Here is a 25,481-nt window from a genome sequence, read left to right on the forward strand (position 1 = left end):
CCTATGCCCTGGAGAAGCTTTGTAAAAAGTAATGGGTAAGGTAATAACTTGAGACCAGCCTGAGAACCACCTGGAGCTGACGAATGCCAGGAAATCATATTGGTGACTGAGTGCAAAGCCAAGTTTCAATAAATTTATCAATTCTCAGTATGAAATGGGGGAGTAGCTTAATTTAAAAAGTATCCCCTGGATTTGCTCTTTACTTTTTAAGTTTTGTGCAAGTAACTTAAAAAGTAGAATGGACAACAATAAGACATTCATAGGGATCATAAAAGCCCACCTTTATTGCCCATTTAATAGAAAAAAAAGTTTATTTTTAGCGTGCAAAAATGAGACAAAATGGGTGGGAAAATATTGGACATCAAAAAATTGACGTTTTCCTCCCATAGCTCAGTGCAGAAGTAGTGACTTAGAGGAACATCATGTACTACTGTAAAATGCTTATTCCTGTGTGTCTCTTGTGTGCAGTATTTTGAAATCAATGTCTTACAGTTTCATCCTAATACTGTGCATACCAATGCAGTACTGGTGCCAAAAGTGCAACATGCACCACTTTGAATAGGATAGTGACAGAGTTCACCATACAAATGTTCAAATGCATGCAAAGAGTTTACCAGTCTCTGGTATTGCTGGTGTGCTTTCCACAGGACAGTCAGTAGAAAATAAATACATGGACTGTGTACTGACAAAAGCACCCCACCACGCTCCCTCCTCTTCCCCCACCCCACCCTCCCCCCCAAAAAACGAAACGGGTAAAGGGCTTACTTCACTATTTGAAGGATTAGGCCTACAGTAGTGTTGTGTTCTTTTTGACAGTGGTACCAAATGTGAACCATAATGACAGCCACCATGAACATCTACTTAGTGCACACGTGTGTCCTGGCTGTGGTAACTTCGTTGTACAAAACAGGAAGCAATCTAATCTCTCAGAAAAGGGATGGCAATTTTACAATGCCTGATAGAGAGCTGAACTTCACTTTTCAAATCAGTTCCATCTGACGTGTTGAAGAGCAGCTCTTAATTGGCACAGAAGCCTCATGGAGAGTTTATTCCACTGATACTTTGTTTCTCCGCTCCTCTAGAAGGCATTAACTGCTTGCTTGGCACGTGGTTCCACCAGTACCTTGCCCAAGTTGCAGTTACTTCTCCTTAAGCCTTGAAAGTGAGTGTCAGGCTCTTCAGTCACAAAGTGGAGTCGTAGCTGAATCCAATTCTGCCCTCTCCTGCTGTCCGCAGTGCAGACTTGCAGTAAAGGGTCACTGGAGAGCAATTTTCCCCTCCCAAGCCAGAACCACGGAGTCCAATTCCAGTGGTCCCATTGCCACCTCATGCCAAGATCAGCTATCTTAACACAAAGCAGAGATTGAACCTGGGACTTTCCTCATCCTGCTGCCTCCTTTTTACTAGATAAACTTGCTGAGGAATTGGAGAAGCCTCTTGCTACTACTTTATAGACTCCCTGTCAGTTTATCCTTTCATGATGGTACTGTAGTGTTACTGGACTAGTAATGCAGTGGCCTGGACCAATAATCCAAGGAACCGGAGTTCAACTCCCACCATGGCAGTTTGAAAATTTGAATTCAGTTTAAAAAAATAATAAAATCTGGAACTAAAAGCTGGTATCAGTAAAAGTGACCCATGAAGCTGTCGGATTGTTGTTAAAAGCCTAACTAACCAGAAGGAAACCTGCCTTCCTTACTTGGTCTGACCTATGTGACTACAGTCCCACACTAACGTGCATGACTCTTTCTTAACTACCCTTTGAAGTAGCATAGCAAGCCACTTAGTTGTGTCAAGCAAGAAAGTAGCCACCACCTTCTCGGGGCAAGTAGGCAATGGCTACATTCCGAGAATGAATCAAAATAATTTAAAAAGCTATCAGCCGAATAATTTTTTTAAATATTGACAATTCCTCTGTCTCCAGATCTCCATACACCAGTCCATGTGCCAAATTATTTACCAGTGCTGTTCTATAATCAACTCCAGAAGATGTCACTGTCCGTGTGACTTATCTATTGATTTTTATGTCCTTTGCTTTGGGGATGTACTAGATCCACTCTGTGCCTTCCCCACACTGTGCAAGTAAGATTAGAAATTGAACTGTGGGCATGAATATGCTATTTACCAACAGCTTTGCTTGCTCCATAAAATTTATTCTCCCCAAATAGGGTTATGGCAGAGCATACTGTTCATAGTTTCATGGTAAGGGGCAGGAGGTTTAGAGGAGACTTGAGGAAAAACTTTTTCACCCAGAGGGTGGTTGGAATCTGGAACTCACTGCCTGAAAGGGTGGTAGAGGCAGGAACCCTCACAACATTCAAGAAGCATTTAGATGAGCACTTGAAACGCCATAGCATACAAGGCTACGGACCAAATGCTGGAAAATGGGATTAGAATAGACAGGGCTTGATGGCCGGCGCGGACACGATGGGCCGAAGGGCCTCTTTCTGTGCTGTAAAACTCTATGGCCTAGAAATTCGGTTGGTAGCGCCAGCGATTAGCGCCTAAAGAGCCCGAGAATTGGGGCGTTACCCAATGTTCGGGTGGGCGCAATGAAGATAGCGACACCTCCCATATTGACTATACATTTAACGCCTGCGCTAAGTGTTAGTGCGCGCCTGCGTGCGCAGGCAGACCATGACGTCATTTCAGTGTGCAACGCCTTTTAGGTGCCCCTGACCGGATATTCGGTGGCGCCCGGAACCTTTGCGCCTAGCGCTATTAGTGACAGTTCGATGGAACGTTACCAGGCCCTTCTCGGAGTCGGGGGGCGCTATTTAAAGGGGACAGCTCTAGTATAAAAGCTGCAGCCACTTGGCCTGTTCATTGTGATTGTTGCTGGAGAGAGTTGGTGAGCTACTATGGAGCAGGTTTTTTTGAATTTAGCCTTAGAATACTTGGGACCTTCAAACCTGTCCGGAGCAGTTGGAGCGCTACACCTAACAGCGTTTTGACCGACTGGCATCGGAATGGGAGCTGCTTTGGAGGGCCACGTCCTCATGGCCAGACACTGTGAAGGGGCAGAGAGACGGCGGGAGAGAGGGCCGGGATTGGCCAGAAGGAGGAGGGGCAATGGAGGTCGGCCAATCCAAGGGTACGCTGCGAGGGTATTCAGGCAGCAGGTGTCATACGTTGACATGTCGGAGGAGCAGTGTGTTCGAAGGCTCCGATTCGGTAAGGAGGTTGTATCTGAGCTGTGCCACCTGCTTGCTGAGGATCTGCAGCCGCGTCTACGGTGCAGGACCTCTCTGTCGGTGGCCGTTAAAGTGACTGTTGCCCTCAATTTCTATGCCAGAGGATCCTTTCAGTCAGCCACTGGGGACATTGCGAATATATCTCAGTTTGCAGTCCATTGTTGCATCCGGCAAGTGACAGCTGCCCTTTATAGAAGAAGGCGTCAATTCATCACCTTCCCTCTGACCCTGGAGAAGCAGGCGCGCGCAGGGCTTCTCTGATATTGCGGACTTCTCCATGGTGCAGGGGGCGATTGATTGCACACACGTGGCTTTGCGGGCGCCATTACTGAATGCTGAGGACTTCCGCAACCGCAAGGGGCTCCACTCCCTCAATGTGCAGCTGGTCTGTGACCACTGCCAAATGATCATGGTAGTCAACGCCCAATTCCCAGGGAGCAGCCACAATGCCTTCATCCTGCGGCAGACCTCAATTTGTGACCTTTTTGAGGGGCCGGCTCGCCCACGAGGCTGGCTTCTTGGGGACAAGGGCTATCCTCTCTGGCCATGGCTCATGACACCACTCCGTTTGGCCGCCACCCCAGCAGAAGAGCTGTACAACAGCAGCCATCAGGCGACCAGGAACATTGTCAAGCACACTATTGGTGTGCTCAAACAGCGATTCCGCTGTCTAGACCATTCGGGGGGAGCCCTGCAGTTCTCGCCGGAGCAAGTGGGTCACATCGTCGTCGTCTGCTGCATGCTCCACAACTTGGCGATTCGACGCACCCAGCTAATGCCAGCTGTCCCTCAAGGTCCAGCAGAGCAGGCGGACGAGGAGGAGGAGGAGGAAGATGGGAGGGCTCCTGAAAGTGGAAGGGCCATCCGTCAGAGGCTCATCAGGACTCGGTTCGAGGCCCCTCTGGCGAAATGATGGGTGTCATTCGTCCTGCGCACTTCGGATTTTTCAAAGCCTCTGAAGGCCAGCATGACTGTAAATAGTAACGTGTAACATTGCAAATTAAAACTCTTTATTGTCAAACAAGTCCTTCCTTCCAGCATAACAACGTCATGTCAACAGAAACCATAGCTAACAAAATAACAATTAACTCTTCGGCAAAGCCGCAAAACTAAACAAACCATTTCCAACAATCACAACAGGTGAGGGAGTCCTTGAATTTGGCCAAAGAAACGTCTCAGCACCTCCCTCTACTGCTGGCCCCTTGATGGAGAACGACTTCTCTTTCACGGTCGGCCCCTTCCCTCCCTGCTGCTCCTATGTAATTGAACCCCAGTGGCGGGGTCAAGGCTGGGGGACGCCTGCTGACTGTGTGGAAGCGCAGAAGCCCCTGAGGGACGGCCTGGACGACCTCTGGTCTTGGAGGGTGCGGACGCAGGCTGCTTGATCTGAGCATGGCTGGAAGCAGTGTGCCCTGCAGGTGGTGGCAGCTGCACTGCAGACGTACCAGCGGTGGCATGAGCAATGGTCACCTGCCGAGAGAGGACACCTGCACCATGGTCGGACGACACACTGGCTCTCTGAGGGGACCGGTTCGGCTCATCCGCCACAATCGACTGCTCCACTGATTCCTGGCCTTGTATGGTACTGGAAGGGCCCGGAGTGATCCTAGCTGATGCAGATAGGGTGGCTGCAGTGAGAGTTCGCGTTGCCTCAATCTGGGTGTGGACGAGGCCAGCAAGTGACTGCGTAGCAGCAGTGAGGACCTGCGAGGCAGATGCCAGTGCTTCGGAGAAGCCCTGGACAGTTCTTTCCATTGCTTCGGACAAGGCCGGAGCAGTCTGTTCCACTGCCTCGGACAAGCCCTGGACAGACCTTTCCAGGGATTGTCCGAAGCTCTGAACAGTCCTTTCCATAGCAGCCTCGAAGCCCTGGACAGTCCTCTCCATTGCTGCCCCGAAGCCCTGGACAGTCCTCTCCATTGCTGCTCCAAAGTCCAACACACTCTTTGCTAGTGTTTCTATCGACTGAGGCATCCTACCCACTGCAGCCATCAGCTCAGTGTGCCTGAGCCGGGCCTGGGTGCTCATTTCAGCCAGGCTACGCACCTCCTCTGCACTCTGTGCAGCAGTCATCACTCCCTGTCTTGCCCTCCGGGGAGCCGGTGGCCGAACTTGCCTACCCCCCTCGCGTTGCTGCAGGCCGCTTGTTCTGGCAACTGGCTCATCGTCAGAGCCCCCCCCCCCCCCCCTCCCCTCCAGGGAACTACTATCTCCAGTCTGCAGATGTGTAGGCTCCCCTGAGGTTGGAACGGATGCTCCGGCTTCCTCCTGATCCTCGCCTCCGGAGGCACTGGCACTGGCAGCTTCAGGGTGCAGATCCCGAGTTGGTGATGCAGCATCTGAAAGCAGGGAGGTGGAAGAGTGGCTTTAGCAAAAGGACAGGTTGGCGGCAAGGCATGCCAGATTGCGGCAAGGCTCTGACATGGCTGCACACTGAGAAAGCATGCTGGCAGGGGGACCAAGTGGAAGGAGACAGCTGAAAAAGGTGAGAGCCTTACCCTCGCTGTTGACAATGGAGTCGGCAGCTACAGTGGTAACAGGACCACTCGGACGTCCTCCAAGATCCGAGATCCGTGAGTGTGACCACTTGTGGAGGTCCGCCACCGGTTCGACGCTGGTCCTTGCGGATCGTCGCCAGCTTAGACTGCAGGGGAAAGAAGGGGAAGTGCTGTTACATGATGCCTTGAGAGATCATCTCATGCCCCCCATGGTGCAAGAGCCCTTACATGATGCCTTGAGTCAAATGTCCATGTGTGTGCCCAGAAAGGGCCATGGGTGCTTGCTGCCAGATGGCCATTGGGGCATCATGGCAACAGGGTGCGCGAATTCAGGTGCAGATGGAGGGAATCAGAAGTTTGCATAAACAACACTCACCCTAACAACCCGAGTGAGGTCGTTGAATTTCTTCCTGCACTGAACAGGGCTCCTGGTCGCCATGCTGCCGGAGTTGACCCTCTGAGAAACATCCCTCCAAGTTCGGCGGTACTCCTTTTGATTCGGTCTCCTGCCATTGTCAGGCTACAGAACATCTCGACGGCGCTCCACTGCGGACACCAACTGGTCCAGAGCCTCAGTGCTGAAGCGCTCTGCTCTCTGTCTCACCTTCTCCATCCTGAGCAAGTTTTTTGCGCCAGAGAAGGGCGGGCGCCGATTCTGAGGCCTACAGGGCGTTGAGTGTGGAAGCTGAGGCTGACTGACCCACCCCTTTAAGAGCCGGCCGGCGCCTGGCAGTCTCGTGGTTATCGGTAATTGAGATTACCTGCGCTGCGCCCGTCCGCGCCGATATTGGGTAGCGCCAGAAGTTTTGCGCCTTAGGAGGCCCGTGCAACGTCTGAATTCGCGCCTCAATCCCCTTTGGGGGCGATGCAACCCAATATCGCGCCAGGCGGCGATAAGTTTCGTCTGGCTATAAACTTTGCGCAGCGCCAGTTCTAACGCCTCAAGCGGGGCTATACCCAATTTCTAGGCCTATGACTCTGACTGTTGTGCCATCAGACAGGGTGATGGCAGAGCATACTATTGTGCCATCAAACAAACTGCCACAACAGGGTAGACACTGGTTAACAACATGATTACTCAGTGGCGAGTCCCAAAGCAGTTCCAGAGAGGCGTGAAAGTAGGTTATCTACCTGCCATCTTGGTTTTGCAATAGTGTGTGGCATAGTATGAGATTAGGAGCTTAAAATATGTTAACCGAATGAGATAAATTTATATGATAAAGCACTGCACTGCACACACAAGCCACGCATGAAAGGTGCTGTAAATCGCCAACTCGTAAAGTGTTGTCAAATAATCTCTATGCATCCTTACTGAATGCTAACTTTGAGTAAGTGCCCATGCCATTGGCCAACGAGTCTCACCATCTTTGATAAAAAGCCCATTCATCGTAATCACACACAATATACTTTATGAAAGCTTCCCTTTTGCCATCATTTTGTGCTCACCATCTTCTTTAACTTTGCCTTCTGGCCACTTTCCCCCCACCCTAATCCTACCTCAGTGACATAAAATGGTTTCTGGGTTTCGCCATTAGATGGGTTACAAAAACAAAACAAAAGCCATATTCTTGAAATTTGAATTGCTACCATGGTTCTGTACACTGTACTCCGTGGAGGAGGAACCAGAAAGAAAGGATGTGGAGCTGAAATCTAATGCTTCCCCACAGAACGAAAAAAAATTGGCTGGCAAATCAGTTCAGGTCATTTTAAAGCAAATCGACGTGGAGAGAAGTCAGGAAATAGTAAACCGTGTGATCGAGGCTTACAGGGAGGATAAAAATAATCTAAAATGTGTCGCAAATATTTTGGCTTTTTTTTTTAAAGAGAGAAATTTTCTTGCAATCAAATTCCTTTCAAATACAAATGCAATCTAAATCATGCCTAGACTAAAGTGTGTGATGTCTATTTTATTGCTATTTAGTTATTTGCATACATCCTCCTGAATCTCATTCAGAAAGCACGCTAAAATTCTTCCATTTCCTGAAATAAAACCAATTTGAAACATAGAAACATAGAAGATAGGAGTTGGAGTAGGCCATTCGGCCCCTCAAGCCTGCTCCACCATTCAATGAGATCATGGCTGATCATCCAAACTCAGTACCCTGTCCCTGCCTTCTCCCCATATCCCTTGATCCCTTTAGCCTTAAGAAATATATCTAACTCCTTCTTGAATATATTTAATGAATTGGCCTCAACTGCCTTCTGTGGTAGAGAATTCCACAGGTTCACCACTCTCTGGGTGAAGAAATTCCTCCTCATCTCAGTCCTAAATGGCTTACCCCTTATCTTTAGACTGTGACCCCTGGTTCTGGACTCCCCCGCCATCGGGAACATCCTTCCTGCATCTAGTCTGTCCAGTCCTGTTAGAATTTTATAAGTTTCAATGAGATCCCCTCTCATTCTTCTAAACTCCAGCGAGTATAAGCCCAATCGACCCAATCTCTCCTCGTACGTCATTCCTGCCATCCCAGGTTGAAAACTTGAGAAATTACAGTAGGCTCAATAAGGCTGCACTCCCAGGGCAAAGCCTCATTAGGGAAATTGACGGGATTGAAGACCGATAAATCCCCAGAGCCTGATAATCTACATCCTAGGGTACTTAAGGAAGTGGCCCTAGAAATAGTAGATGCATTGCTGGTCATCTTCCAAAATTCCATAGACTCTGGAACAGTTCCCATGGATTGGAGGGTAGCTAATGTAACCCTAATATTTAAAAAAGGTGGTAGAGAAAAAACGGGAAATTATACCGGTAAGCCTGACATCGGTAGTGGGGAAAATGCTAGAGTCCATTATGAAAGATGTAATAGCAGAGCACTTGGAAAACAGTGACAGGATCGGACAAAGTCAACATGGAATTACAAAAGGTAAATCATGCTTGACTAATCTACTGGAATTTTTTGAGGATGTAACTGGTAGAATAGATAAGGGAGAACCAGTGGATGTGGTGTATTTGGACTTTCAGAAGGCTTTCGATAAGGTCCCGCATAAGAGACTAGCGTGCAAAGTTAAAGCACATGGGATTGGGGGTAAGGTACTGACTTAAATAGAAAACTGGTTGGCAGACAGGAAGCAAAGAGTTGGAATAAACGGGTCTTTTTCCAAGTGGAAGGCACTGACTAGTGGGGTACCACAGGGATCGGTGCTAGGACCCCAGTTATTCACAATATATATTAATGATCTAGATGAGGGAACTAGATGTAATATCTCTAAGTTTGCAGACGACACAAAGCTAGGTGGGCGTGTGTGCTGTGAGGAGGATGCCGAGAAACTCCAGTACGATTTGGACAGGTTGGGCAATATGGCAGATGCAGTATAATGTGGATAAATGCGAGGTTATCCACTTTGGTGGCAAAAACAGGAAGGCAGATTATTATCTGAACGGCAATAGATTGGGAAAAGGGGAAGTGCAACGAGTCCTGGGTGTCCTTGTGCACCAGTCGCTGAAGGTAAGCATGCAGGTGCAGCAGGCGGCTAAGAAGGCAAATGGTATGCTGGCCTTCATAGCGAGAGGATTCGAGTACAGGAGTAAGGATGTCTTGCTGCAGTTGTACAGGGTCTTGGTGAGACCACACCTTGAGTATTGTGTGCAGTTTTGGTTGCCTTATCTGAGGAAGGATGTTCTTGCCATGGAGGGAGTGCAGCGAAGATTCACCAGACTGATACCTGGGATGGCAGGAATGACGTATGAGGAGAGATTGGGTCAATTAGGTTTATATTCGCTAGAGTTTAGAAGAATGAGAGGGGATCTCATTGAAACTTATAAAATTCTAACAGGACTAGACAGATGCAGGAAGGCTGTTCCCGATGGCGGGGGAGTCCAGAACCAGGGGTCACAGTCTAAGGATAAGATGTAAGCCATTTAGGACTGAGATGAGGAAGAATTTCTTCACCCAGAGAGTGGTGAACCTGTGGAATTCTCTACCACAGAAGACAGTTGAGGCCAATTCATTAAATATATTCAAGAAGGAGTTAGATATATTTCTTAAGGCTAAGGGGATCAAGGGATATGGGGAGAAAGCAGGGACAGGGTACTGAATTTGGATGATCAGCCATGATCGCATTGAATGGCGGAGCAGGCTCGAGGGGCCGAATGGCCAACTCCTGCTCCTATCATCTATGTATCATTAGACAGGAGCATGCCAGAGATTGGGATGTAACAAGATTGCCCTAATTCTCTGACCTGCGTTCCCACTCGGTGAGGCTGGACTCTGAGAGCGAGCCTCACTGTATTTTTACCAACTATCACTGCCCCTCCCGTCCCCAAAACCTTTTCCAGGCTCTATGTCCTTGCTTTAGGACATTTAACGTTTTAGCACAAGGAAATTAAGGAGTTCATCCAATTTTGCTAGTGGGTCTAAGAATCTGTTTCTCGAAAAAGAGATTTTGAGGAATGTGATGAGAAGATGGAGGTTTAGTTGAAAGCAAGGCTTGGTGGGCCAAATGGCCTTTTTGGTTTCCTAAGCTTTCCTGTGACTTATACATAGATACATAGATACATAGAAGATAGGAGCAGGAGTAGGCCATTCGGCCCTTCGTGCCTGCTCCGCCATTCGATGAGATCATGGCTGATCCTTTAATTCAGTATCCCGTCCCCGCCTTCTCTCCGTAACCCTTAACCCCTTTTGCCCGTAGAAATATATCTAATTCCCTCTTAAATATATTTAATGAGCTGGCGTACACTGCCCTCTGTGGCAATGAGTTCCACAGGTTCACCACTCTCTGAGTGAAGAAATTCCCCCTCATCTCTGTCCTAAATGGTTTAGCCCTTATCCTTAAATTATGTCCTCTAGTTCTGTTCTCACCCGCCAAGGGAAACATTCCTTCTGCATCCAGTCTGTCTAGACCTGTCAGAATTTTATACACTTCTATGAGGTCCCCTCTCAATCTTCTAAACTCCAGTGTGTACATCCCTAAACTACATAGTCTCTCCTCATAGGTCATTCCCGCCATTCCTGGTATCAGCCTGGTGAATCGCCGCTGCACCCCCTCCATGGCAAGAACATCCTTCCTCAGATGAGGCGACCAAAACTGTACACAGTACTCGAGGTGTGGTCTCACCAGTGCCCTGTACAGCTGCAGCAAGGTATCCCTGTTCCTGTATTCTAACCCTTTTGCTATGAAGGCCAGCATACCGTTTGCCTTCTTGACCGCCTGTTGCACCTGCATGCTCGCCTTCAGTGACTGGTGTACAAGAACACCCAGGTCTCTCTGTACTTCCCCCTCTCCCAATCTATTGCCATTTAAATAATAATTTGCCCTCCCGTTCCTGCACCCAAGGTGGATAACTTCGCACTTGTCCACATTATAGTGCATCTGCCATTTATCCGCCCAATCGCCCAGTCTGTCCAAATCGCTCTGGAGCTTCCTGGTCTCTTCCTCTGAGCCCACCCCACCTCCTAGTTTAGTGTCGTCTGCAAATTTGGAAATGCTGCATCCGACTCCCTGATCCAGGTCATTAATGTAAATTGTGAACAGCTGGGGGCCCAGGACAGATCCCTGTGGTACCCCACTTGTTACTGCCTGCCATTCAGAAAATGAGCCGTTTATTCCAACTCTCTGTTTTCTATCTGACAGCCAGTTCCCTATCCACGCCAAAACTTTCCCCTTTATCCCATGAGCCTCAATTTTCCATGCTAATCTTTTATGTGGGACCTTATCGAAGGCCTTTTGGAAGTCCAGGTACACCACATCTACTGGCTCTCCCCCATCTATTCTACCAGTTACTCCCTCAAAAAATTCCAATAGATTAGTCAAGCACGATTTACCCTTTGTAAATCCATGTTGACTCTGTCCTATCCTGTCCCCATTTGCTAAGTGCTCCGCTATTTCATCCTTAATGATGGACTCCAGCATTTTGCCCACAACTGATGTAAGGCTTACAGGTCTGTAATTACCTGCTTTTTCCCTACCCCCCTTTTTGAATAGTGGGGTAACGTTAGCTACCCTCCAATCCATCGGCACTGTTCCCGAGTCTAATGAATTCTGAAAAATCATCCTTAGTGCATCCGCTATCTCTAGGGCCACCTCCTTCAGTACCCTAGGATGCATGTTATCAGGCCCTGGGGATTTGTCCACCTTCAATCCCTTTAGCTTCCTTAACACCATATCCTTAGAGATATTGATTTGCGTCAGTTCCTCCTTTGCCAATGTCCCTATTTTTCCCGATATCCCAGGGAGGTTTTTTGTGTCTTCCTTCGTAAAGACTGACCCAAAGTATGCATTTAGTTGATCTGCCATTTCCTTATTTCCCATTATATATTCCCCCGTATCTGACTGCAATGGACCAACTTTGGTTTTCACCAGTCTTTTCCTTTTGATATATTTATAAAAGCTTTTGGAGTTAGTTTTTATATTTTCCGCCAGCTTGTTTTCGTAAGCTATTTTGCCCCTCTTGATCATGCCCTTTGCCCTCCTTTGCTCTATCTTAAACTGTTCCCAATCTTCCGCTCTGGCGCTTTTTTTGGCTATTTTATACGCCCTATCTTTGGATTTTATGCTGTCTCTAATTTCCCCTGTTATCCACGGTTGAGTCACCTTTTTAGATTTCCTTTTATGCCAGATTGGTATAAACAATTTTTGCAATTTTGTCATTCTATCTTTAAATGTTTGCCATTGTTTATCTACCTCCAGTCCTCCCAGGAACGTTGTCCAATCAGACCTACTCAGTTCCCGTCTCATGGCATCATAATTCCCCTTGTTTAAATTCAGGACCTTAGTCTCTGAGTCAATTTCTTCGCTCTCCATTTCGAGTGAGAAATCGATCATGTTATGATCGCTCTGACCCAAGGGTCCCCGTACAACAAGATTACTGATTAGTCCCTTCTCATTGCACAGTACCCAGTCCAATATAGCCTGTTCCCGAGTTGGTTCCTCGACATATTGATCCAGATAACCATCCCTTAAACACTCAAGGAATTCCTCCTCCTCATTATTTTTACTGATTAGGCTAGTCCAATCTATATGTAAGTTAAAGTCACCTATGATGACAGCTGTGCTCTTATTGCACGCTTCTCTAATTTCCCTCGTGATGCCCTCCCTAACCTCTATTTTACTATTTGGAGGCCTATATACCACTCCTATTAATGTTTTTCGCCCCTCGCTATTTCTTAGCTCCACCCATATAGATTCTGTATTAACTGAGTTAATATCCTTCTTTTCAATTGCATTTATCCCCTCTTTTACTAGCAATGCTACCCCTCCTCCCTTTCTTTTTTGTCGATCCTTCCTAAATACTGAATACCCCTGACTTGTTTCTGGATCTTTCATGAGCCAATCGCCTTCTGCGATTGAAGGGTACCTAACAGGAGCTGGATAGTAGCAGTCAGAAAGCCCCGAAATCCAAAGATCATCCAGGGAAAGGAGGGAGGTGGTGGGACGAATAAAGGGCCTGAGCTGGAAGATCCATGTGTCCTCTTCGACCTTCAGACTTCCCCAGGACCACAACAGCAGCAACTTGCTGGCACTCACTGTCCAGGCTGACTCCTGAATAATCGATATTTGAGCCCACCACCAGAGGATGCCAAGTGCCCTTGTAATTGTACCCTGCTAAGAAAGCAATACTGTCAAGAGAGAAGAGAAAAGTGGAAGACATAAATACTGCTTCCACATCTGGAGAGGCTGTTCCAACACATCTCATGCAGTCTTAGGCAAGCCTCAAGAAAAGATCATCATTTGATTAATAATCCTTCTCTCACAACTAACATTCAACCACTCTCTCTGTTGCCAGCTTTTTGTCCCTCTCTATTCTATCAAGACTATTATGTTTATTGCTCCTCTGCACTTTCCTCACTTCCTCCCAAGTTCCAAATAAGTCATACAGGACTGTCACCCTGTTCCTTGCACTATACCGTGTCCAAATCCAGATTTATTGCACCATCTCTTATTCATAGATCAATCTCAGGATCTCAAAATGTGTTGCAACCCTCAGTATCTTCTTTCTCCTACAATCTTTTCTGGATTTTAAAATGCAACTTTGCAGTCACCTAATCACTCCTGCTTGATTTACCTTGCCTCCTTTTCAATCGTGGTAGTGCCCTGCACTGTGGGCATTGGCCCTTCATCTAGTTTTTTTTACTTTGTATTTCAAATACCAGAACGGTTACTATTTTAGCAGTATTATTAATTGAAGTTTTATATCTTTATGGTATACATAGAAAATATTAGAGATAAGAAAATAACTGTGTATCTTTCACTGATGGTGATCACCTACACAACTCACTTGTGGCTTTGCCACTCATGAATTATGGGATTATCATATCCAGATAGTTGCCTGTTAATATTGCACAAATACAACAACAACTTCTATTTATATAGCAACTTTAATATTAAAAAAAATCCCAAGGTGCTTCATAGATAAGCTTAGAGAAAATAGATGCTGAGCTAGAAAGGAGAGGTGCCCAAAATGTTGATGGAAGAAATGGCTTTTGAAGAGGATTTAAAGGAGATTTGAGGAGTGAATTCCAAGGGGCATGCGACCAATGGTGGGGAAAAGGAATGCATAAGAGACCGGAGTCAGGAACAGAATGTTCTGGGATGGGGTAACATAGGGCTGGTGAAGAAGGCCATAGAGGGGTATAAAGTCTTCATGTTTTAAGGGCTGAGGCTCCAATGTAGGTCAATTAGGACAGGGGTGATGGGTGAATGGAACTGGGACAGGATACTTGCAACAGAGCTTTGGCCAAGTTGGAGTTTATGGAGGATGGGAGGCTATCAAGTAAAACATTGGAGAACTTTGTAGGTAACAAAAGCATGTGTAAGTGTTTCAGGGACAAAGGTGGACAATGTTGCAGAGGCGCAAGTCAGCAGGCTTAGTGATGGAGAAGATATGGGTTCTGAAAGGAACAAGTTTATGAACTGTATTGCCAGCAATGGTGGCTGGGGAGCAGCTTTTGTGGTGTGAGTCAAAAATAATGATCATGATGTTTAGCTAGAGGAAATTATGATTCACCCAGGAGTGGATGTCAGACAAGTAGTCTGACAGTGCAGAGGCAGTTGAGGATTTGAGAAATGTGGTAGAGAAGTAGAGCGAGATGTCATCTGTGAACCCCATTTCTGCAGATGGTGACACAGAGGACCCGCATGTAGAGGAGGGCCAAGAATAGATCCTTGGGGAACTTGGGAGGTGATGGTTGGTAGTGGAAAGAGAAGCCCTTGCTGCAGACACTCTGGCTACATTCATATACGATGCAGCGGTAGTCCTACGGAGCTAGACAACAGAGGGGCTTTGGAGGAAGATAGTGCAGTCAGCCATTTTGAATGCTGTGGCGAGGACGAGAAAGAGTAACGCACCATGGTCACAGTTACAAAGAATGTTGTTTAATGACTTTGGTTAAGGCTGTTAGGTACTATGAAAAGAGCAGAACCTGGACAGGAGATCTATAGCACAAAGAGGCAATTGCACATTCAAGGACCTTTGAGAACATGGTGTAGAAGTTAGTGAGGATACAAGGGTCAGCGGAGTGATAGTTTTGAAGAGAAGGGGGATGGTGCCTGAGAAGAGAGAACCATTGATAATGTCAGTCAGGCATGAGGGCTAGAAAAGTAATTGGATGGTAAGGAGTTGAGTGGGAAGATGATCCAGGGAGCAGAGGTGGGTCTCGAGGACAAGCTAAGCTTGGAGAGGATGGAGGAGAAACTACAAGGGACAGGCGTTCAAGGCTACAGTGGATGAGAGACTGTGGGTACAGAAGGCAAAAGGAAGGAGAAGAAAGACACAGTGGAGGCAGCTGCAAAATAATCTTCCTCTTGGTGATGAGCTTCTCGCACTGGGTATTTGAGGTGAGGGTGGATGAGTCCGAGAAAGGGGTTCAAAGATGTGATTCACTGTATTAAACAAAAAAAAGGAGCATGGGATGTGGGCAGTTTTGGGGAAGGAGAGTGGAGCACAGCAGTGCTCAACATGGTCAAGCTCGATCTGGGGACCGATAGCCTGGCCAGTTGTGTGCCAGGTACGCACAAGTATCTAAGTGCTTAATATGTATATTATGAACATATCTCCATATGAGCTCCAGTACAGTAGTGAAAATATTACTGTATTATCCATAAGTCCATATAAAGCTACAGCTTGTCTTCATATTTGATTTGATTTTATCCTCTGATTAAATCATTGTACGTGGTAAACAACTGAATATAAATAAATTTCCCTTGCTTGCAAATAACATCAATCAGCAGCAGTTCTAAGTAAGTGAAGGCAGCAAGTGGTAGAACAGAAACTGCTGTTCACATAATAATATGTTTGTGTCTAGATTCTGCTTTTTTACTTAAAAAAGCTTTGCTCTAGTGTAAATAAGAAGTAATTTGACTGCAGTATTATATGCTGATTGGTACAGTGTAGCCCATCCTGTTATGGCCGTGACCAAAAATTAGCAGCGCCAAATCCAAAGTTGAAAAAAAATTATACCCTTGACGTCAGTGATGATCCAATGATCAAACCACTGGACTGTGAATAGCTATGCCACAACCACACCAGTACACTTGTTGATAGACCCCCATTCTAACTGGACCTTGTCTTAGCAAATTGGCTATTTCAACACTTAATGCAGTAGATACACAAAACACAAAATAAAAAACATAGTCTCATTGCAGGATTGTGACACTTAATTTAGTCTCAATGCCTGGTTGTGATAGATAATTTAAAGAATGAGCTAATAGTTACATTTTTGATGCTTGCTAGTTCTGAGCCAGTAACTTACAGTAAATTTTAACTGAATTAACCCCATCCACCACCCAACCTTCAGGGAAAAAAACCCAAACATTTTGTTTTGACCTGAAAGCATGTAACAGTAAATCTTCATTTTGTGTGTTTCATGTTGCCCTATCTTATAAGTGCAGTTGGCCGGAGGAGTGATGATCAGATTTGCACTCGGTGCAGCAGAGGTTTATAAGCTGATTGGAGACCAAAAGCTCTATCAGATTGTTGGTACGTGTCAAAAATCCCGAGTCACCTCGCTGGTTTAGTCTGATTTAAGTGGTTGTGGTCAGCCTAAGGAACCTGTGATGCGATAAGATAGCATTCACAGGGGTCATGTGGTTTGCAAGCCCGAATACATGAGCCCTCATTACCTCTCCCTAATGTGCACAATTTAAAACAAGCTCGGCACAAGTTTCCTTTGTTTGCATGTCAGCGCAAACAATGGACGTGGCTCTGAGGCCTAGTCAGAAAAGTCAACACTGCTGACACAATTTGTAAGTTCGGCGTGCTTTGCAGTAGTATGCACATAAACTGAGACTTGCCTGACATTCATGCCTTTACCCACTGAGTAAAGTGTAGAAATAGTGTGATACAAAAGCATGATCTTTTTATAGGCTCAAAGTCACAATGGTTGGTTTTGTCACGTCGTTGCATTCCAAACTTTAAACACAAATGTGTGATGTTTTGTAGAATTCAAAATTCGGTATTTCAGAATCAGTCACTTATTCAAGAGTTTTGAATGAAATTTGTCCAGCTGGGTACACAATAAAGGCCCTGCATGCATGCTTATTTTTTCAGCTTGTACACAGCAGTTGATTAAACCCATTCCAACTTTTATAATGAACATTATTTTTATCAGTGGGATATTTCTTGTTTTTTCAAAAAAAAAAGCAGCTATTAATGCTGTTCAAAATAACATGCCATGCTTTGTAAAGTTCACATTGGACACCAAGTAGCTGATACCGTGCTGTGATGCTCGCTGCTCTGCAAGCCACAACTTCATGCAAAAGTTGGTCAACAGGAATTTTCCTCTAAATTTGAAATTTGTGTTGACTATAGAGATTTACGAAACAATGTAGTAATTGAATCTGATATTGCCACCAAATGTCAAATTCATTTGTTTCTTTACATGTTTTTTTTTCTTAGTGCATTAATAACAGCAGCAACTTGCAATTATATAATACATTTAATGTAGGAAATGGTCCAAGATGCTTCACAAATAGGTGTAAGATAAACAAACGTCAAACTGGAAGGGACAGATTAGGAGTGGTGACCAAAGGCTTGGATAAAGAGAAGGGTCCCAAGAATTTTTTTTTTTTTTTTTTTAAGGTGGATAGATTTAGGTAGGGAGTTTGAAAGAGTAAGACTGAGGCGGCTGAAAGCTGTACCGCTAATTGTGAGGTGAAGGCAGGGAGGTATACACAACGAGTCAGAGTCCGGAACGGAGCATTTGGTAGGGACATGAGGTTGGAGGAGATTGCAGAGATAGGGCAAGGCCATGGATGAATTTATAGAGGACGACAATGATTTTAAGTGCAATACATTGGGACCAGGTGCCTTTGTAGGCCAGCGAGGAGCATAGTGATACAAGCAGCAGAATTTTCTGTAAATTGAGATAATGTAGAGTATGGGTGATCAACAAGCGCGTGGGAGTAGTCAAATATGGAGGTGGCAGGACATTGATAAGGGCTTCAATAGCAACAGGGCTGAGGGATGTGGCAAAGGCTGGCATTGTTCGAGATGGAACTTGGTGTTGGATAGGATGTGGGCCTTAATACTCATCTTGGGTTCAAACAGGATGCCAAGATTACAGGTAGTCAGTGGCAGGAAATAGTGGCAAAGGAGCAGATTTTGTGGCAGGGCCGAAGTCAGTGGCTTGCATTTTATTGATGTTGAGCTGGAGGAAGTTGTGATTTATCCAATACTTGATGTCAGACAAGCAGTCTGATGGCACAGAGGCAGCCGAAGGGTTTGGGAGAGGTGGTGGAGGCGTAGAACTGGATGTCATCAGTGTGTGTGTGTGAAAATTGGCCCTGTGCCACTGACAGGCAGGATGTAATAAGGAAGATCAGAGGCCCCAGAGGTTTTGCTGCAAGAGAAGGAAGAGAGCCATTGCTGGAGATGCAGTGCTGTGGTTGTATAAGTGGTAACAGAACCATGCAAGGGCAGTTGAGGCCTAACCAGTGTTTTATAAAGGTTCAGCATAACGTCCATGTTTTTGTACTCTATTGAGATCCCATATGCTTTATTAACAGTCTCCTCAACTTGTCCTGCCACCTTCAAAGATTTGTGTACCTACAGCCCCTTGAAAATTGTGCCATTTAGTTCATATTGCCTCTCCTCAATCTTCCTATCAAAATGTATCTCTTCACACTTCTCTGCATTAAATTTTATCTGCCATGTGTCTGGACATTTTACCAGTCCTCCTATGTCCTCCTAAAGTCTTTGATATCTTGGGACACAGCATATCTATATATATAAAGCGGCTCTTCTGTCTGTCTGTCTGTCCGCCTGGTCTCTCTACGTTTGGAAGTTACAGAGCGTACCGACGCGCGCGTCGCCTCAAAAGAAAGCTTGCGATTCCGGACCGGTCACAGGCGTATTTACGTTTCGGCCGGACAAAAATCCCGCCCGCGGTATCCCAAAAACGTTCAGCGTTCCGCTCATTAGCATCTCATTAGCGACCGTGTGACGTCGAGGTCTTCCGACAGTTGAGTGTCGGGTGACTCGACGATTGACCAATCCTACGCTTCGGTGACCTGACCGGTCAACCAATGCGTGTGTGGGCGGGCCTTATCCTTCTGAACCGAGGTGAGTGGCCGCCATCTTGATTTTCCACGATTTTTTCCCCCACACTTTCTGTGTGCTAGGGAACTAAGGTAAATATTTCAATTATGTGTTAGGCAATTAATTAACAATTTATTTGAGTTTTATATTGTGTTTAGCAACCCCCCCCCCCCCCTCCTCCTCACCCTCGCGCAGGGGGGACTCGGGGCCTGAAGCTGAAAAAATTTCTCTCTCTCTCTCTCTCTTCCCTCTCTCCTTCTCCTCTTCCCTCTCTCTCCTTCTCCTCTTCCCTCTCTCTCCTTCTCCTCTTCCCTCTCTCCTCTTCCCCCTCTCTCCTTCTCCTCTTCCCTCGCTGCCTCTCTCTACTTCCCCCTCTCAGGTGTCGCGGACGGAGCGCGGGCGCGCCGCCCGAAGTTTCCCGCTCGCTAACGGCCTTGCCGGCTCCCGCGGGCCGCTCGCACTGACTGCGCATGCGCCGCCCGCACTCACCGCGCATGCGCCGCCCGCCCGCACGCAGCGGCCGTCCATCAGCCGCGCAATACGCGGGGGACCTCAGCAACAGCACCGGACCTCAGGCGCTAGGCAGGGGGAGGGGCCGGAGAGAGGGACAGAGGGGAGCGGGGGGGAGGGGAGGGAGAGAGGGGAGGGAGGGAGAGGGGGAGGGGAGAGAGGGAGAGAGAGAGGGGAGGGAGGGAGGGGAGGGGAGGGAGAGGACATGACAGGGAGAGGGGGGGACACGGGCAGGGAGACCAAACGCCCCAAAATTCCCCTCGCAACGCGGGGCTCGCTAGGCAGGGGGAGGGGCCGGAGAGAGGGACAGAGGGGAGTGGGGGAGGGGTGGGGGGGGGGAGAGGGAGGGAGGGGAGGGGGGAGTAGAGGGGAGGGAGGGGGGGAGGGAGGGACAGAGGGGAGGGAGGGAGAGAGGGGAGGGAGGGAATAGGACAGGGAGAGGACATGACAGGGAGACGGGGGGGACACAGGGGCAGGGAGACCAAACGCCCCAAAATTGCCCTCGCGCCCCAAAATTGCCCTCGCAACGCGGGGCTCGCTAGGCAGGGGGAGGGGCCGGAGAGAGGGACAGAGGGGAGCGGGGGAGGGGTGGGGGGGGAGAGGGAGACAGGGGAGGGGGGGGAGAGGGAGACAGGGGAGGGGGGGGAGAGGGAGACAGGGGAGGGGGGGGAGAGGGAGACGGGAGGGGGGGAGGGAGGGAGGGGAGGGGGGGAGAGGGAGACAGGGGAGGGGGGGGAGAGGGAGACAGGGGAGGGGGCGGAGAGGGAGACAGGGGAGGGGGGGAGGGAGGGAGGGGGGGAGAGGGAGACGGGAGAGGGGAGGAGAGGGGAGGGGGGGGAGGGAGGGGAGGAGAGGGGAGGGGGGGGAGGGAGGGGAGGAGAGGGGAGGGGAGGGGGGGAGGGGAGGGAGGGAGGGGAGGAGAGGGAGAGAGGGGAGGGAGGGATAGGACAGGGAGAGGACATGACAGGGAGAGGGGGGACACACAGAGGCAGGGAGACCAAACGCCCCAAAATTGCCCTCGCAACGCGGGGCTCCCCAGCTAGTATATATATACAACAGCACAACATGGCTTCTGGTAAGAACTGTACTGCACATGGCTTTATTATTATATACAACAGTAGTCCACCAGGTGGCTCTATTACATGTCTCCCTCCTTTATTGAAGAAGTTAATCAAAGCAAATAATCATTGTAAATGACTTGCATGGTATACACAACTCTTGGTATACATTTCTCAAATAGAACCCATTTTATGTTTCCAAATTCCACTATAGAATTCTGTAACACAAAAGATATGAACTTATTATCCATATTTACAGATTAAACTTAACCACTGGTTTTCTGTTTCGAAGAGGATACCTTCTTTCTTGAACAGAACTTTCAGATTTTGTTGTAGGACTTTGACTCATTCTAGCTGACCTTGATCTACATTTGGACTTTTTACACTTTCAGACTGTTTGTCTGCCTAACTCGGGCTCAGACTTAAATTCTGACACTGCCTTGAACTTGTTTCTGGTACGTCTGATGTAGGATTTGCTACTGGTACTCTACTTGTAACAAGACTATCTGGCTCATCAGAATAAATTGAATCATCCCAGCTTTCAACTCTTCCACATTTGTAGGTAAGATATGATCAATGTGAACAAACCTAACCTTTCCATGATCAAACATTTTGACCAAATATGTGCGAGGGCCATATATCTTCTCTACTCTTCCAGGTAACCACTTTAACCATTTATGGTGATGGTTCTTCACTCTTAACCACCTTATTCAACTTCACACTTCTCTCTCTAACTCTACCTTTATCATGATTCTTTTTCTGCCTTGATTGTTTCTCGTCTACGGACTGTGCCAAGTTTGGCTTCAACAACAAGAACCTGGTTCGTGGCTGTCGTTTGAGAAACAACTTTGCTGGTTTTCTACCAGTAGTGGTATGAGGAGTATTCCGAAAGGTAATCAGAAAATTTGCCAGTTTGTGGTCCATCGACAACTGACGTTTCTTTAGATTTGGATCCAGCATTTGCTTGCTGAGGGCACGTTGGTCAATTTGTACTGTGCGCTCTGCTGCACCATTTGAAGCAGGGTGGTACGGTGGAACTTTGGTATGTTTCACACCGCTTCTGCTCATGAATTGTGTGAAATCTTCTGAACAAAATTGCAGCCCGTTATCAGACAGAATTTCTTCTGGGTGGCCGTATGAAGAAAACAATCTTCGCAAATTGTCTAGTGTTTTGCTTGTTATTATCCGCACCGGAAACACCTCTACCTACTTCGAGTGACTATCACTATGAACAATTGCTGTCATTCTAGCTCAGCAAAATCTACATGTAACCTTTGCCACGCTCTGGGAGGCCATTTCCATGGATGTAATGGTACTGAGGGTGGTTTCTTGCTCACCAATTGACATGTTGTACATTGACTGACTATGTACTCTATCTCTATCTAATCCTCGTGACCATAAGTAACTGTGTGCAAAGCCCTTGGTCAAGCACATTCCCAGGTGCTGGTCATGAAGATCTAACAATTTAGACCTGAACCTATTTAGGATAACCACTCTTGATACCTCATGATACAACCTTTATCCACTGACAACTTATTCCTACGAAGTATGGATGGATATACTGGTTTGGCCATCCATTTGCTATGTAATCATACACCTTTGACATAATTGGGTCACGTTTGGTTGTCCGACCAATCTCTCCAGCTGTGACTGGCAGCTCAACTTCTTCCTTATTGGGTGTAACTTGAGATGGGGATGGCAACCTGGACATAGCATCAGCATTACTGTGATCAGCTGATTGTCTGCACTCAATGTCATACGTATACGCTGACAAAATCAAAGCCCATCTCTGCATTCGGGCTGCAGCCAAGATTGGAACTGGGGACTTTTGGATGGAGGATTGCTGTCGGGCTTATGGTCAGTAACTATGGTAAACTTATGACCAAACAAGTATTTGTGAAACTTCTTGACCCCAAAAATCAATGACAAAGCTTCCCTTTCGATCTGCACATAATTGCGTTCACTGGCACAGAGTGCGTGAAGCAAAAGCAATTGGTCTTTCCTCCCCACTATGTAGTATGAGAGATCACTGCCCCAACTCTGTAAGGAGAGGCGTCACACGCTAGCTTGATCTCCTTAGCTACATTATAGTGAACTAACATGGTACTCTCTACTAATTGGCTTTTACACTCTTTGAATGCTGTGTCGCATTCTTTTCACCACTTCCAAGGAACCTGTTTTCTCAGCAGCTCATTCAGTGGATGTAACAATGTAGCGAAGTTTGGGAGGAACTTTTCATAATAATTCAAAAGACCCAAAAATTATCGAAGTTCAGAGACAGTGACATTCTCGGGAGTGGGTGCATTTCTGATTGCATCCAGCTTTCCTTTGGTTGGATGTAAACCATCTTTGTCTACTCTGTGCCCTAAGTACTTCACTGAGTTTTGAAACAACTCTTACTTGTGAATGGTCATTCGTACTCCGTGCTTCTCTAGCCGTTTGAGCACTTCATTCAACACCTCATTGTGGATTTGCCTGTTTAGGGCTGAAATGAGCATGACATCCAAATAACACACTTACCCCTTCAATCCCTTGCAAAACTTGGTTCATCACCCCCTGGAATGTGTCGGGGGCAGAAGACACTCCAAATGGAAGCCTATTGAACTGATAATAGGCCTCAGTGAGTATTTATAGTCAAGCATGACTTGGACTCCTCATCTAACTCAAGTTGTAGGTAGGCGTTTGTTAGATCTAACTTCGAAAAGATCTGACCACCTGTCAGCGTTATGAACAAATCTTCCACATTTGGCAACGTATTGGGTAGATTACACTCTAGAACCTGGTTTACGGTTACCTTATAATCACCACACACCCGTACATTACCATCTGACTTAGGTACAACAACAATGGGTGTAGCCCAATTACTCAGATCTACCTTAGAGATAATGTTCTCAGTTTCTAGTCTTTTGAGTTCTTGCTCAACTTTCTCCTTGAGTGCATATGGTACAGGACGTGGCTTGCAGTAAACTGGTCTTGCGTCCTTCTGTACTTTGACGCTCGCCTCGGACTGCCCATTTCGCTGAACACCTTCGGATACTGCTTGATGACATCATCTTTCGATGCAAATCTCGCTTCCACACAATAAATCTCATTCCAATCCAGCTTCAGTGATCCCAACCAATTTCTACCTATCAAGGCAGGCTCGTCTCCTGCCACTACTATGAGAGACAAGCTCTGACACTGATCCTTGTATTTCACTGGTATGGTGACACTTCCTACTACAGGGATTTACTCTCCTGAGTAGCCTCGCAGCTCTACCTTCGATTTCTCTAGTCAATAATCACGCAACCTGTCGTGACATAGTGATTCCGGTACTATGCTCACGGATGCACCAGTGTCGAGTTCCATGAGTATCCTGGTTTCTGCAACATCTACTTGGATGACGATACCTCGCGAATCGCTGTTAGATACCTTAGTGTTCCTGATGCCGTGAATCTCCAGAAACTCCTCGTCCTGCTGCTTCTCCAATGGTATGTAGTGTCTGGCGATTTCTCCTTCTAGCACTGCCAGTCAGTTTACTCTTCTGTCGGCACGCCTTCACAAGATGCCCAGTTTTCTTGCAGTAGAAACACTCTGCCTTCACGTGGACAGCTTTGAGCGATGTGTTGTCCCAGGCACCGATAGCACGACTTCAATGCACTGTTACCTTGGCCAGTTGCTGAGGCCTTGGGGCCCAACTGCCTTTTACTTTTAGCCTGCAGCCGATTCACCTCGGTTGTCTGACGACTGGAAATGGCGCGGAACTCTCGGGAGTTTCGGTCGGCCATATCCATCGACATTGCTGTCTGACAAGCCAAGTCAAAATTCAAGTTAGGGGTTGTCAACAATTTACTTCTGATACGTTCATTTTTCAACCCACAAACAAAGCGGTCACACAAAGCTCGGTCCTGAAAGTTTCCGAAATGACAGTGAATGGATACAATGTACTCACTGATACCCTAGTCATTTAATTGACCATATGTTCCAAAACGATAACTTTCAGCAATTTCCAGGGGCTCAGGACTGTAGTGCTGTTCTAACTTGGTTAGGATCTCCTTCAGTGCCATGTCCTTCGGCTTGGCAGGAACAAGCACTTTTTTCAGGGTTTCATACACCTCGGGGCCTGCTTCAGTCAAAAAAAAGCCCATTTAATTTCTAAAACCGCCTGGTTATGGTTTACATCATCGGGGACTTCGACAATACTATTCGCGGTGAAAAATATTTCTAGCCGCTCCACATGCGCTCCGAAAGTGTCTCGGTCGCGCTGGAACTCACCTAAGTGCCCTATTATTCCCATAGGCGCGGCCATCTGGACTCTGGGGCGTTGACCATTCAGCCACGTGTGCTTGAAATTTACCTCGGATTTTTAAGTTTTTCTGCAAAACGAAGAGCCTCTAACAGTCCCTCCGTTGGTTGGCAGGATTATCCTCCGACAAAAATTACAGCTAGAGAATCTGCAATCCCTTCCTCGTCGCCAATTCTGTGATATCTTGGGACAGCATATCTATATCTAAATATATACTCTCACACTCACACTCACACTCACTCACTCACTCACTCACTCACTCACTCTCTCTCTCTCTCTCTCTCTCTCACTCTCACTCTCTCTTGTAAGAACTGTACTGCACATGGCTTTATTATTATATCAAGTAGTTCACCAGGAGGCTCTATTACAAAGTCTGTTACTACCCTCCTCATTGTTTACTATATTTCCAAGTTTCGTATCGTCTGCAAACTTAGCAGTGACATCTTTTTTTTAAAACCT

General features: G+C 46.9%; 1 protein-coding gene across 16 annotated transcripts in view; it reads left to right on the forward strand.

Moving 5' to 3' along the window:
- LOC147122327 (ecotropic viral integration site 5 protein homolog) overlaps nt 1-25,481 on the forward strand; it is a 260,882-nt gene that overhangs the window by 212,392 nt on the left and 23,009 nt on the right. Inside the window, exon 21 of one of the 16 annotated variants that reach the window (XR_015077732.1) lies at nt 16,518-16,610. The exons of 13 other annotated variants lie outside the window; for them this stretch is intronic. Coding sequence is in view for 2 of the 3 variants with exons in the window: in XM_085983332.1 (XP_085839458.1) it covers nt 16,523-16,610 (88 nt within the window). In the remaining variant the exon portion in view is untranslated. Of the gene's footprint in view, nt 1-10,628; nt 10,725-16,517; nt 16,611-25,481 lie in introns of those variants that run through there. 2 more of the 16 variants (XM_085983332.1, XM_085983333.1) reach the window with 2 other exon arrangements.

This window comes from Somniosus microcephalus, chromosome 3 (assembly GCF_052327205.1).
Source record: "Somniosus microcephalus isolate GS21.2 chromosome 3, FLI_Smic_1.0, whole genome shotgun sequence".
NCBI classification, from domain to species: Eukaryota; Metazoa; Chordata; class Chondrichthyes; order Squaliformes; family Somniosidae; genus Somniosus; species Somniosus microcephalus.